General features: G+C 41.7%; 1 protein-coding gene across 2 annotated transcripts in view; it reads left to right on the forward strand.

The window, feature by feature from the left end:
• The window catches only part of fnbp1l (formin binding protein 1-like), a 159,731-nt gene that overhangs the window by 90,382 nt on the left and 54,030 nt on the right, over positions 1-15,319 (forward strand). For both annotated transcript variants that reach the window (XM_078560801.1, XM_078560800.1), the window contains exon 3: positions 13,363-13,416. In XM_078560801.1, the coding sequence (XP_078416927.1) occupies positions 13,363-13,416 (54 nt within the window). The remainder of the gene's footprint in view (positions 1-13,362; positions 13,417-15,319) is intronic.

A 15,319-nucleotide genomic window follows, 5' to 3' on the forward strand; every position in this document is an offset into this window, starting at 1 on the left:
TGGAAGCAAAAGGGCATATTAGTGAGAGGCAGCATGGTTTTGTGAAGGGGAGGTCATGTCTCACTAACTTGATCGAATTTTTCGAGGAAGTGACAAAGATGATGGATGTTATCTACATGGATTTCAGTAAGGCCTTTGGCAAGGTCCCTCACGGCAGACTGGTACAGAAAGTAAAGTCGCACTGAATCAGAGGTGAGCTGGCAAGATGGATACAGAATTGGCTTGGTCATAGAAGACAGAGGGTAGCAGTGGAAGGGTGCTTTCCTGAATGGAGAGCTGTGACGTGGAGTTCTGCAGGGATCAGTGCTGGGACCTTTGCTGTTTGTGGTATACATAAATGATTTGGAGGAAAATGTAACTGGGCTAATTAGTAAGTTTGCAGACGACACTAAGGTTGGAGGAGTTGCAGATAGTGAAGAGGATTGTCAAAGGATACAACGGGATATAGATCGGTTGGAGACTTGGGCGGAGAAATGGCAGATGGAGTTTAATCCGGACAAATGCGAGGTAATGAATTTTGGAAGGTCTAATACAGGCAGGAATTATACAGTAAATGGCAGAACCCTTAAGTGCATCGACGGGCAGAGGGATCTGGGTATACAGGTCCACAGGTCACTGAAAGTGGCAACGCAGGAGGATAAGGTAGTCAGGAAGGCATATGGCATGCTTGCCTTCATCGGCAGGGGTATTGAGTATAAAAGCTGGGAAATCATGCTGCAGCTGTATAGAACCTTGGTTAGGCCACACTTGGAATATTGCGTGCAATTCTGGCTGCCACATTACCAGAAGGATATGGAGCCATTGGAGAGGGTGCAGAGGAGGTTTACCAGGATGCTGCCTGGTCTGGAGGTTATTAGCTATGAGGAGAGGTTGGAGAAACTCGGATTGTTCTCACTAGAGTGACGGAGATGAAGGGGCGACTTGATAGAAGTTTACAAAATTATGAGTGGCATGGACAGAGTAGATAGTCAGAAGCTTTTTCCCAGGGTGGAAGAGTCAATTACAAGGGGACATAGATTTAAGGTGAGAGGAGAAAACTTTAGAGGAGATGTGCGGGGCAAGTGTTTTTACACAGAGGGTAGAGAGTGTCTGGAATTCTCTGCCAGAGGAGGTGGTGACAGCAGGTACGATAGTGGTGTTTAAGAGGCAGCTTGACAAATACATGAATAGGATGGGAATGGAGGGATACGGACCCCGGGAGTGCAAAATGTTTTAGTTTGCCGGGCAATATGATCGACGCAGGCTTGGAGGGCCGAAGGGCCTGTTCCTGTGCTGTACTTTTCTTTGTTCTTTGAGAAGGGGTAGCATAAGGATAATGTAAGTACATTGGGTAAACACAATTGTATTATAAATTCATTGAGTAAAGACTTGGGGAGAGGTGTAGTATAGGGGTATCTGGCATAGAAAGAATTAATGCGGGCCTGGGTACAGTACCGCCCACAGTGTGCTGTAAAGAGCCAAATGACCAGAGTCTAGAGGGCAGTCTAGGACAGGATAGAGACCTGTGTAGAAGGCAGAAGTCAGCATGGAGTTAACCTCTAGCTTGGACTATATGCTGTACATATATACATAGTTGTGTTATCAATAAACACTGAATATTGAACTATACAAGACTCAGAACCTCTTCACGAGACCTACTGAACATGATGCAACATCTCTCAACACCCCTTCCCCCCACCTTGTTTCTCCATGTTTTGCTTTTAGTCACAGCGGTTCACTATTCTGCCATTCACACCCACTCTAGGCAAATCTTTTTTTTCTTTACTACAATTATTACTACTCCCTTTGCCTTTTGTACAGTGAAATCTTTTATCAGTTAAGCTCTCCCTTCCCTCCACCCTGTCCCAGATCTTTGTTCTTCCCCTCCAACCCCCACCTCACCTCACTTGCTTAAAATCTATTATACTTTTATCTCCCTTTAGTTTTGAAGAATGGTCCTTGACCTGAAACATTAGCTCTATTTCTCCCTGTTACTGATGCTGCCAGACCTGAGTATTTCTGGCATTTTCTGGGTTATTTTTGCAAAGGCATTATTGTCTTTGTGGAGTTGAAAAGCTTAACGTTAAGCCTCAAGAAGGACTTTAAGGAGAACATAAGCAAGAGGCTGGAAATTCTGCAGTGAGTAACTAACCTCCTGACTCCCCAAAGCCTGTCTACCATCTACAAAGCACAAGTCAGGAGTGTGATAGAATACTCCCCATTTCCTTGAATGAGTGCAGCTCCAACAACACTCAAGAAACTCGACACTATCCAGGGTGCGGCAGCCCACTTGATTGGCATTCCCTCCATCACTGAAGCACAATGGCAGCAGTGTGTTCCACCTACGAGATGTTCTGCAGCAACTCACCAAGGCTCCTTCGACAGCACCTTCCAAACCTGTGACTGCCACCACCTGGAAGGCCAAGGGCAGCAGATACTTGGGAATGCCACCACCTGCAAGTTCCCCTCCAAGCCATACACCATCCCGACTGGGAACTACATTATCATTCCTTCGTCGTCACTGGGTCAAAATCCTGGAATTTTTGCCCGAACAGCACTGAGCACTGGGTGTCCCTTTACCTATGGACTGCAGAGGCTCAAGGCGGCTCGCTATCACCTTCTCGAGGAAAATTAGGGATGGATAACAAATGCTGGCCTAGCCAGTGATGCCGACATCCTGTGAAAGAACAATTCAAAAAAGAAATCCAGGAGAAATAGATGATGCATGCACTGAGGGGTAGGCTGGGTGTTTGGTCAGATTGGAGAGATGAAGTGTAAGGTTCTTGGCTGCCATTTTCAAACAGCGAATCTCAATGTTTCTGCACCTTGGAAGCATTTTGTCAAGATAGCAAGGTGGAATGAAGTTCTCGTCCAAGAGAAGGGAGAAGTGTTTATATGCTATTACAGAGAATCCCGGAAACCCCTCCCTCCAAATATGGGATTCATTATTTGAGGCGTAGAAATGAGTTTGGATGTTGAAAAACAGTAAGGCCCGTAACTTCCGTGCTCCCCAGCGTCAGATTTGGGGGATACGCTGGGGAATCCCTCTGGAAAGTTCCCAGGCAAAGGTTTGCATGGGGCAATTGCCCAGAAATGCTAACTTCCTTTGGACAATTGCGTTGCACTGGGAACCATCTGAAAATGTGATTTAAATCACAGACTTCGATGGTTCCGCCGGGGCTATGCCAATAGTTACCCAGAAACAGTTAGAATTAAAACCTCTTCTAGCTTCAGGGTAAATATTGTAAAGACCCAGACTGACCCACAAGACCCCCCCCCCCAAACGAACCAAGATCCAGACCCCAACCCCACGACCTCTGGAATTCCCTGACCCTCAATGCCCCCCCACTCCCCCACCCGACCGCGAACGCCCCCACCCCCCTCAGACTCTGAGTCAGACCTCCTGCCCTGACCCCCAACCCGACCTCTGGACCTCCTGACCACCATCCCCAACCCTGCAAATCTTATTCACTTACCTTAGACGCTTATCTTCTCCCTGGCCCGTCAATTTCCCTGGCCTTTTAAACTTAGCTGCTTTACGGCAGCAAGTGCTGTAAAAAAGGGTGTGTGGCCTCCTTGAATACGTTGGAGCTACACTTTGCTGGGGCCTGTGAGAATTCTTTCGATACAGGTCCCAAGTAGCTCTGGCGAACCAAAGTGGCAACGTAATTTTCAAGACCAGGTAAATAGGCATTTATTTCTTCTAATTTCTGCGGGCCAGCACTTTCCGACACTAGTCGAAAGTTATTACCCTATATCTCCCACATTGTCTTCACTGATGTTTGTTCTGTAGGATGAGATTATAGTCTTCTACAAGACTGGAGAAGAAGGGAATGTGAATTGAATACTATATAGGATGCTCCTGTCCTACCTTTCTCACATCTGAGGCTGCAAAAGTCCATTGCTTTCAGAAATGTAGTAGTAAAACTGACAGGTTTTTCTGTTTGGCTTGGAAGTTTGAGTGATCCAAAATGCATGTGGGTGAGTTAGGGTGACTAAGTTTCCAAATGAGTTGTGGGAATGTTAATAAAGAACCCGTAAAACAAAAAAGGTAATTGTAGATGAGGAAGCACATTCATTTTCTTATTTGTGCCTTTTTTTAACCGATGTTGCACTCACCCAGTTCTCAATGCTGGAGAAAGTAATACTAAAGATATATTGAAGGATTCCTGCAACAATGGAATTTGAGAGTTGAGTCTGTTGTGATGGTAAAGGGAATTATTGTTGGTTCAATGCAAGTATTAAATTTTTTTCCTTTTTTTAAACATTATTTCAAACTGGCATAGCACGTTACATTATATCCTTTCAAAATCAGGAAGTTCTACCTATAATTGAAAATCAAATTAGCATGGCTGAGGGAGTTGAAGACTTTGTTTGAGAACTCCTGGAGAGACAATACCGTTGCTCACCATTCCTTTTCTGAGTCATTACATGTTTTTGGCTATGTGAACAATCACTTCACAAGGAGTCAGCAAATCAGATGGATTCATCCGACCACAGTATAGGGTGCCAAAGTGTACTTGTTCTGTTGGGAATAACTAAATTGACTAAAAATAAACTATCAAAGTGCAATTTAGTTAGTAATTTAAACATTTCTAATTCAACAAGAGAAAAAACTAACCACATACATTTACTTAGTACCTTTATTATGCTAAAGCATCTTGAGGCACTTCACAGAGATGTATGAAAGATGGAAACCAAGCCAAAGGAGGAGCAGTTGTGGGGGGAAAACCAAAGGCTTAGATGAATTTTAAGGGGAGCCTTTAAAGGCAGAAAACTGGCAATTTAGTGAAGATTAAGCTACAGATATGCAAGCCATTCAGGTGGTCCAGATAACCTTACGATAACTGATCCTTTGAACATGAGTCATCCAAGATGCAATGGATTGAATAGCTTCTGTTGCAAGTCTGACTAATGGGTTATGATAGACCATTTATTAAACAGAGTAGGACAGTAGGCTTGGGATTTTCTAATTGATATCTTCCATTATCTCTCATTTTGTCATTCTACAGTTGTTGTGGAGTATCTGATATTATTTTACATATGTAATAATCTTCGTCAAAGAATGGTCTTCTGCACTTTTTGTCCCAACATTCCTGTCTTCTCTTGTTGAGGGAAGCTGCTTGACACTTTGGAAAGAGGAGCAATGCTTGAACTGAAACAGTAAACAGCTGCTGTTTAGAGGGACTTGAGCAGGCATAAGTATCGGGTTTACAACAAAGGGTAGAACCTCATTTGCATGAAGGGTCCTTTTTCAGAGAAAAAAATTATAGTGATTAACTTCCTTATGAGTTTTATAATAGCATTAATTTACAGGAAAGGCTATGAGCGGCAGGCAACAAAACAAAATGGAAATTATTTTATTTCTCAGAATTGAGAGAAGACATGTGCCGTACCTTGCAATATCGAGGCAATAGCTGGAGAGAGATATTCGGAAGGAATAGCATCATTAGTGCCAGAGATTTCAGAAAATGATGCTGGTGATAGAATCAGTCCATCAATAGCAACAGTTCTCATTTTAAAGAGGGCCTTTAATGTAGAAAAGTGTTCCAAAATGCTTCACAGAAGCATATGTTAGGAAAGGATACTGTGGGGAGGAAAAAGGGATTAGCAGTGGTGACCAAAAGCTTAGTCAAAGTTGGTGGACTTTAAGGAAAGCCTGAAAAGAGGAAAAGGAGATGCGTGTGGGGTTTATGGTGGGAGTTCCAGAGCTTTGAGTCTAGCTGGCTTGAAGACTTATCCACCAAAATTGGGCAAAGGAAGAGGTTGATTTACAATGACTCGGAGTCAGGCACAGAAAGTTTAGAGGTTGTAGTGTTTACTGAGATCATGGAAGGATTAAAGCACAAGGGTGAGAGTTTTAAATTTGAGGACTGGAAGTCGATGTAGGTTATTAGGATTGGGTTGATGGTGAGTGGAACTTGGTTTTGGATAGAACATAGCCGTAAGAATTTTGGATGAGCTGAAATGTTCAGAGAGTGAAGGATGGGGACCTGGCTAACAGTGTGGATTTAGAGAAGTTTGAAAGTGACAAAGGGATGGGTGAGTGTTTCAGAGGCAGATGGATTGAGGTAGTGACGGAGGCGACAGGTGTTATGGAAGCAGAAGTTGATGCTCTGCTGATATTCTTTCCATAAGGACCAACAAGTGGAGACTGCAGAGTGCTGCTGAGTTCTCAGGAAGAGTCAAAAGCGGTGGCCTCAGGTTGATTTTCTCCTGGAGATGAATTGTAGCTTTGACACTAATTATCCCTTTGTAAGAAGAAAGCACTAATTTATTATGTGAATCACAGTAGGATTTGTATAAATACTGTTATAGTAATCTTGATGCTTGATTAATGGTGCAACCCACCCCAAGCTGCAGCGCAGTAAGGATGAGAAACTTTGGCCTGGCTCATTGCTGTGGTGACACATGTTGACAGTGTAATGCATGGTCTCACAACACAGTTCCCTAATAGTCAGTTCATAATACTGTTTCATCTGTGCACTTTTTTTTAACAACCCAAACTGTAAAAGTGTTTGGGGAAGGCATTAATAAATGTCTTTATCTCTTGTTTTAAATGAAATCAATATTATAAATGTTGTTTGATAGCAAATGTTTAGAGAGTTAAACCTGTTTCCCAGCAGTTCTCAAAGATAACAGCTTGAAAAGCATAGAGAAGTGTTGTTAAGATTTCCAAGGCATCCTGTCATTAGTTCTGAAAGGTGGACAGTTGCCTAGTAACAGAATAATTGGTGCCTGTAGATACAATGCTATGCAACTAAATTGGACTTTGTTTTTGATCGTGTGAAAGAGAAACTGACTTGAACTCAAATGTGGGGGGAAAGGGTACTAGCCTGGATTTGTCATTGTCACAATGGCAAAATTCAGAGCTCACTGTAACTACTGTTTCAAACTGACAGCAACTTTTGGTGCTGCACATAGTTAAATGTGGAAATCTGGAATTTGCAGTCAGTGATGCCTTGCCTTGCTCCACCACGGTGCGCTGCTGCTGTTTTCGCACACACAATCAGCCTGACTTCAGTAGTTTGATGTGAACTTCTTACACGCTATTCTCGCCAGAAAATGTTGAGCCTTACTGAATATTGTTAATGGTTTGCTCTCTTTAATAATTGTGTGTCTCTCTCTCCCTCCTTTAAATCTGCAATCATCATCATCTCTCAAAAAAAAACAACCCTTGACCTACCCCCCCCACCCCCCCAACCCCCACCATCCTTCCAAACTACTTCCCCATCTCCAACCTCCCTTAAGTCCTTGAGCGTGTTGTCGCCTCCCAAATCCATTCCGATCTTTCCCGAGCTGCTGTGATTGACCTACTTCAATTTGCCCCTGCTGCGGTACTGAAAAACGCTATTATCAAAGTCACAAATGACTGAAGGTAAACAATCCTTCCTTATCCTTCTTCACCTGTCCACAGCCTTTGAAACAGTTGACCACTCCTCCAATGCCTCACCACTGTCGTCCAGCTGTGTGGTACAGCTCTCACCTGGTTCCATTCCTATCTATGCAATCGTAGTGGAGTATCACTTGCAGTGGCATCTCTTGTTCCTGAACAGTTAACTCTGTTGTCCCCAAGGTTCTAATTTGGCCTCTGCATATTTCTCATCCACATGCTACTATTGGCTACAACATCATCCAAAAGTAGAGTTAGTTTTCAGGTGTTGTCACAATCCCAGCTAAGGTTAACCCTGGACAAGCCTGATCCCAGGGTGGAACCCAACTTGATAAATCCTAACTTTTATTTGTTTGTTTAGATACGTGGAGAGCAGCTACTGAAAGTCACAGGAGTCAGCTGATGAACTTATAACAAAAGAATAAAACATTTTTTCAACAAGAAAAGATGAACTATATTACAATACTCCTTCACCTACAACTATACCTTTACAGATGTATACAGATTTATAAGGATAACACAAGTTACAAAAGCTATCTTATGCTCATGTTCACAGTGAATATACACAGCCCATGTAAACCAATAGTTACCCTGTGGTCAGGCACACCACACTATGAAACCAAGTGACAGATGTCACCTCAATCAGATTCTATGGATCTCTCCAACTCCCAGATGCTTGTCACACTGTGAGCCAACCGGTCTCACTGTACTCCATCTTTCACACAAGGGTTTCCACTCTAGACCTCGCCTTGGAACCTTCTCCCAAACCGATGCTTTTTCTCAGATACCTTCCACAAGGGCTCACCTCCAGGGTTTCGAACCTTTTCCAGGTTCCTGTCCGCCCTTGGACTAGAAGGTCTGCTTGGGACTTCCCCTGTTTCTGTCTTACTCCTTTGGCCTTGGGACCTTTTAGTGCTTTTGGGAAATCTGCAGCTCTCTCTCCCAGTGTCCAATCTCTCTGGGGTCTTGGCTTCAAGCTGAACTTAAAACTTGCATTTCTTTAGTTTTGCTGTGTGTGTTTGTGGGAGGGACCTGTCTCTCTGGACCCCTGTTGCTAGGCAACAGCCCAATTCTTCTCCCTTGTTTGTTTACCTTAGCTGTAACAGTTGTAAAAAAAACCTCATTAGAAATGCAGGCACCTTTTTAAAGTGAAACTAAAACTCATTTGACCTTAGCGCACACAGATGCAGAAATACAAATCAAACTTAAACTTTAAAGCTAAAACTCATTCCTAACATCTACAAATACCAATATAACTTAAACTTTCCCTATTTTCTAACAGTGTACACTGATGACACCCAACTCTACCTCACCACCACATCTCTCAACTCCTCCACTATCACTAAATTATCAGGCTGCTTATCTGATGAGCCGAAATTACTCCCTGTTAAATGTTGGGAAGACTGGAGCCATTGTTTTTGGTCCCTGTTCCAACTCCAGATTTCATCTATCGCCCTGTCAACAGTCTGAGATTAAAGTCTGTTTGTAACCTTGGTGCCATGCTTAACCCCAAGGTAAACTTCTGACCAGATATTTGTGCCATCACCAAGCTCACCTATTTCCACCTCTGACTTTGCCCCTGTCTCTGCTCATCTGCTGCTGAAACCCTTATCCATGCCTTTTTTATCTCTGCACTTGACTATTCTAATATGCTCATGGCTGGCCATCCATATTCTATTCTCTAAACTTGAGGTCATCCAAAACTCTGCAGCCTGTGTCTTAACTTGCAGCGAGTCCTGCTCGCCTGTCACCCCTGAGCTTGCTGACCTACATTGACTCCTATTAATAAAATATCTTGACCTTAAAATTATTCGTCCTAGTTTTCAAACCCCACCCCCCCACCCCTGGCCATGGTCTTGTCATTCCCTATCTCTAAAGTCCTCCGTGTGCACAAGTCTCAGATATCTGTGCTCATCTAATCTTAGACTCTTGAGCATCCCAAATTTTAATCGCTCCACCGATGGCGGCCGTGCCTTCAGTTTCCTAGACCCTAAGCTCTGAAATTCCCTCCCTGCAACCCTCTGCCCTTTTCTTCTTTAAGACGCTTCTTAAAACCCACCTACCTCTTGGTCATCTGACCTTTTGTGGTACGGTGCCATATCCTGTTTCATGATGCTCCTGTGAAACACCTTGGGATGTTAAGTGCAAATCGTTGAATGTAGTGTCTCTGAGTCTTTAACGGCATACTAAGTCATAATTATTGCTGAGCAATATCTTGGCCCTGATAAACTAATTTTATAAGTGTGGAATGTCACCCTCTCAGAATAACGTGTAAAAATGCCATGACTTCTAATTTTATTTTCCTTTGAGTTTGTTCGATATTTCAGCTTCTACCTTAATCCCATATGTATGTCCAAATCTTTACTTTACTTTCTGTAAAATGATTAAAAAATGGTCTATAATCGAAGTTGTATATTTCCTGAATTGCAAACCATGATATTTCTACAATCTGATTGGCTGGTCAATTGCTGGATGCCACACATACCCACCCTATAGATGGCACCAGATTCAAAGCCATATCAGAATAGAGGAAATCGATGCTCAGCAGCCCGCTAAATATTTGTAGGCAGCTTTTTCAAGTCAGTGGTGAGTGCTATCCCTCCTCTGCTGACCACAAAACCAGGGCGCTTAAATTTTGTGGAGAAAAGTAAAGGTGCCACATAGGAATTCCCAGAAGGGGGTACTATTTCAAACTTTCAGTTAGGCATGAAGATTAATTTCGGGTTAATTAGTGAAACAATCAATCATTTGAGGACTAACCATTTCTATAATAATTAAGCATCAAAAAATGTTAACTACAGAATGAAACCAGCATTTTGGAAAAATAACAGAGCATTAAAGCACACACTGTTAATAAATTGCAAATTGGCCAGTAAGTTCAGGGAATTAAAAGATACACCATGAGTTGCAAATCTCTAAAGTTTGCTTGTAGATTTTTGTTGCTGCGCTGTTTGCTTTACATCAACATCCTTGATCTCCCTGTTATTTCAGAATTTGGTGGATTTGCACAGTAATTGCTCATTAAATTGTCCATAGAAAGTTAAGTCTGCTAATCAAGAGTGTAAACACTGTTTTAATGTGATAATTATTGCTGCAGACAGACACATGTTGCCAAAGCTTTTAGCCTTGCACTCATCAGAATAAATGCAAGAATGCCAAATTTCAAATGATCACAACAATTTATACTACAGGAGAAAAGGGTGCTGATTGGTTGGCAAGTCAATTCTGATTGGCCGAGGTGTTCCCATGGAGAAAGCAATGGTGCAAAAGTGCCAGTGCAATGCCAGGCACGTAGGCCATACATCCCAGAAATTCGAATGAAGCAGCATGTTCCTTTGGTTGTTTGTAATGGGCAGAGTACAGACCATACTCAACCAGCCCATGCTTGCAAAACCCAAAGCAAAATGTCTGCTGTTAGATGTGATTGTGCAATTGGGCAGCACTTGCTGAAAAATCCTGGGCATGGTAATAGCTACACTAACCAGGAATTGAAAATTATCAGTCACGTTCGTAACGTGGCTCATTATTGCTTGCTAGAAACGATATACATTTATACACACGCACCTGCTGTCTGCAAACAGAAGGAATATGTCCAAACCTTGTGCCTTTTTTGAATTACACAGGAGCTTGGGGAGCCTCTAGTTTTCTGCCGCTTGCTCCATAGCAATGCCTCGGCCAATAGGTCAACTTGCCAACCAATCGGAACCCTTCCCCGTAGCATAATTTGTTGTGATTGTTTGAAATTTGGCATTATTGCATTCGTCCTGATGAGTGCAAGATGAATAGTTTCAGCAACAATGTCTCTTTTCAGCTATATTCAACTTCTATACTATCAAGAGATTGTATACAATACAGTAGTTGTTAATGCAATGCCAGTCAACCTTTCTCCGCAGAATCTCACTTCTGCAGTAGTCAGTTGTTTGAGATTTTTAAAATATCAAATTTTAAATTTGACTTTTTTTATTTTTCCTTTATCTCTCTCAATCCAATAAACCACCTCCACCATTCCTGTTTCTTTCTGCATCATTGAATCTCATTGGTGTTGGTCCCGCTTTTCATTGAGGTTGTACCTGCCTCGTCTCTGTATTGGCACAGACGTCAAGCAAACTACAAACAATTTTTTTATTTGAAGTGTGCATAATTCCCTTTACACTCTGCCAGAGCTTACTTATCAAAAGTATGATCATATAATGCATATTTGACAGCTTTATATTAGTGATAGTGGCTGAAGGTTTGCCATGTACTGGACGTGATGCACCCCAATTTTAGTGTGTTTAGAGGGAGCCTTGACCTGGTTCATATGATATCATTTTCTTTCTACGTTGGCCATACAGTTTTACTTTTTTGTTTCCTTTGTTCCAAGAGACTGACTGATGGGGTAGATTGATAACGTATCAAGCAGAGCCGTATATGGCTGGATGGGCCACAAGGCCTCTTGCTTTCCTATATATGTTTGTATGTAACTGTACAGTGTACTTCATAGTGTAAGCATTATCACATGGCTAAAAATGTCTTCAGTTATTTAAGGATGGAGATGGCACTGAGGCATGGAGACAACATCTTTAATGTATATTTATTCACATGTTTTCTTTCACTTACACGCATTTTCTCATGCTCACACGGTCTCACTCGCACACATGCACTCTTTCAGTTTACTGTAATCAAATTCACATATCTTCCCTTCAATTATGTTACAATATGGCAGGTGGTAATTGTCGGGCTGACCAAATCCCAAAGGGAAACTTGGCCAAGCTATCGTAACGATTCGCAATTTGTATTTTTTATTGCGCGAAGGTATGTGCACTGAAGTCAGAAGTAAAGATTCCACTACCACTTTTGGAAATGTTAAATATTAAATTAAAACAATTATTATCTAAAAAGAAAACTTAAACACAAGATTACAGCTACACCATTAAATTTAGACACCCTTTTTCGGGCAACAGTCCAAATAGATTCTTAATGTATAAAAGATTCAGCAATATTATCGCAAAGTACCCACTGTTGCTATAAGGGAACTCTCTCCCCTCTTACTCGACAATGGAAATCCAAGGCTTTTAACAAAACCTTGCTTTCTGGAACAAACAAGCACCTCTCTTGGGTGGCTAGAGGCTACTTTTCGCAGGTCTGTCTTTGCATAGCCCACTTTTCAAGATCTCACATGGCCACTCACCACACAGCTTTCAATCTTTGCTTTAAATATATTTTCTCCCCTCTTGATCTTTAAGTCCATTATTCTAAACTTTCTTTGGAAGTTACCTTTCCCAGAATATAAAAAATCTTTCATGTTGTCATTATGACCAGCATTTTGGAGGGAAAAAGAAACTTAATAACTTTGCCTTATTTATTTACGATTTTGTTAGTTGTAAAACTTCCTATTATGTCTCTTTTGAAATTCAAAAAGCTAACAATTCACTCCTCATTTTTCTCCTCATGCAAATTCCCATTCATGCTGTATCTACTGGGATCTCATCTTAGCCTGCCCATCTCCATTTCAAAATGCCTGCTGTTACACCTAGCCCCTTTTATGATTTAAACCTTGCAGTCTGACTCTCTTCAGTTTAATTAAATTAGACACACACATGCATGCACGCACACATACCCCACAAGTCTGCTTCAGTATCCCACAGTAATATTAGGAATAAATGGATATTCTCTTTACAATTACTATGTTGTGTTTTAAGTAGATTTCAGCTTTTTATAAAGTTGGATCTGCTACAAATATTAAGTTTTCCAGGGATCTCTGTTTGTTATTGCATATGCAATGCCCCCGATTATTAAATAGCAAATTCTTTTAAAAAAAATTGGCAAATTCTCTAACTTGGCTTGCTGTTAATATAAAACCTTTTGTTTGTAAACCATATGCAGTTACCCTAGCCATAGAACGAAATAACGAACTTGCACCTGTGTAACACAATTTTCAGATGTCACGAAGCACTGCGTAGCTAAAGAAGCATGTACTAATATTAAAACTTTATTTTTTCCATTTACAGAAATCTTGTTAAGAAATATGGTCCCAAACGTTCCAGCAAAGATGAAGAACCCAGGTAAGCACCGGACTAAGAACAAGCTTAACAATGAGTACTTCTGTAAAAAAAAATGTTGAATAGAAATATATGAAGCCCATTTAAGATTACGTCATGGTCCTTGGAATGCTCAATAAAAGCGAAACACATTTCCACAGAGCAGAGGCAGAAAATGTCTAACGCAATCATTCTGGCTTGCTCTACCTCATCTTTGGGAGCAAGTAGTTTGATTATCTCTTGATTGGGGAAATGCAGATTTGAAGAAGAAAAGCCCTGAGAAATAAGATTTTAAAAGAGAAAAATTGAGCTGTACTGATGGACATATATTTTATACAATTTTATGATTAAACCTCTTGATCTGAACCCAGTATTTGGCCCAAGCCTGTTATGTGGAATGAAACATAAGATAGTAATTAAAGGGAAGATATGTGAATTTTATTATGGTAAACTGAAAGAATGAGAGTGTGTAAGTGAAAGAATAAATTGTGAAAATATATGCATTAAAAAATGTCAGCCCAGGACATCACTGCAGGAGTTCATCAGGGTAGTGCCCTAGGCACAACCATCTTCTGTTGTTTCATCAGTGACCTTCCATCCATCATAAGGTCATTAGTGGAGATGTTCGCAGATGATTGCACAATGTTCAGCATCATTCACAACCCCTCAGATATTGAAGCAGTTCATATCCATATGCAACAAGACCTGGACTATATTCAGGCTTGGGCTGATAAGTGGCAAGTAACATTTGTGCCACACAAGTGCCAGGCAATGATCATCTCCAACAAGGGGTAATCTAATCATCTCCCCTTGAAATTCAATGGCATTACCATCGCTGAATCCCCCACTATCAACAACCTGGGAGTTACTATTGACCAGAAACTAAACTGGACCAGCCATATTAATGCTGTGGCTACAAGAGCAGGTCAGAGGCTGGGAATTCTGCAGAGAGTAACTCACTTCCTGACTCCTCAAAACCTGTCCACCATGTACAAGGCATAAGTCAGGAATACTCTCCATTTGCCTGGATGAGTGCAGCTGCAGTAAAACTCAAGAAGCTCGACACCAGCCAGGCCAAAGCAGCCTGCTTGATTGGCACCCCATCCACCACTGATGCACAGTGGCAGCAGTGTGTACCATCTATAAGATGCACTGCAGCAACTCACCAAGGCTCTTTCGATAGCACCTTCCAAACATGCGACCTCTACCACCTAGAAGAACAGATGCTTGGGAACACCACCATCTGCAAGTACCCCATCAAGTTGTACACTATCCTGACTTGGAACTATATCGCCGTTCCTTCATTGTTGCTGGGCCAAAATTCTGAAACTCCCTTCTTAACACCAAGTGAACTGCAGCGATTCAAGGCAGCAGCTTATCACCACTTTCCCGAGGGCAATTAGGGATGGGCAGTAAATGCTGGCTTAGCCAGCGCATCGCTGTGGGCATCCCACATCCCATGAGCAAATATGTTTTAAAAACTTACACATATTTAGATTTTTTAATGAAAGCAAAGCACATTTAGATTTTATAAATTGTCTTAATTTTGCTGGCAGTTTCCTTTTTAAGGGTGCTAACTCTTGCTGGGTTACAGTTCCATGAGCAGCCCTCAATACCTCATCCAAATGACACTTCTTGTGTGAATCAGCAATGTGCGTTAACCTCATCCTGTTTTCTTTCACCTGATGCCTGTGCTACGCTTTCCAGTAACTTAGCAGTCAGCATCAAGAATCCTGGCTGATGTATTCCAAGCAACCGAGAGGACACTGACGGATAGTTGCCCATCAGGTACAATCCTGGGCTAGATTCACGACCATACAAAAATAAGTAGTCTTCTGGCCTGTAACTCGGTACTTGTTGGGTAATGCTTGATTGGGAACCTTTTAAATTTACTAAATTAAAGCTATTTACTTAATCAAAATTCTAG

Source organism: Cetorhinus maximus, chromosome 17, assembly GCF_964194155.1.
Source record: "Cetorhinus maximus chromosome 17, sCetMax3.hap1.1, whole genome shotgun sequence".
Classification (NCBI taxonomy): domain Eukaryota; kingdom Metazoa; phylum Chordata; class Chondrichthyes; order Lamniformes; family Cetorhinidae; genus Cetorhinus; species Cetorhinus maximus.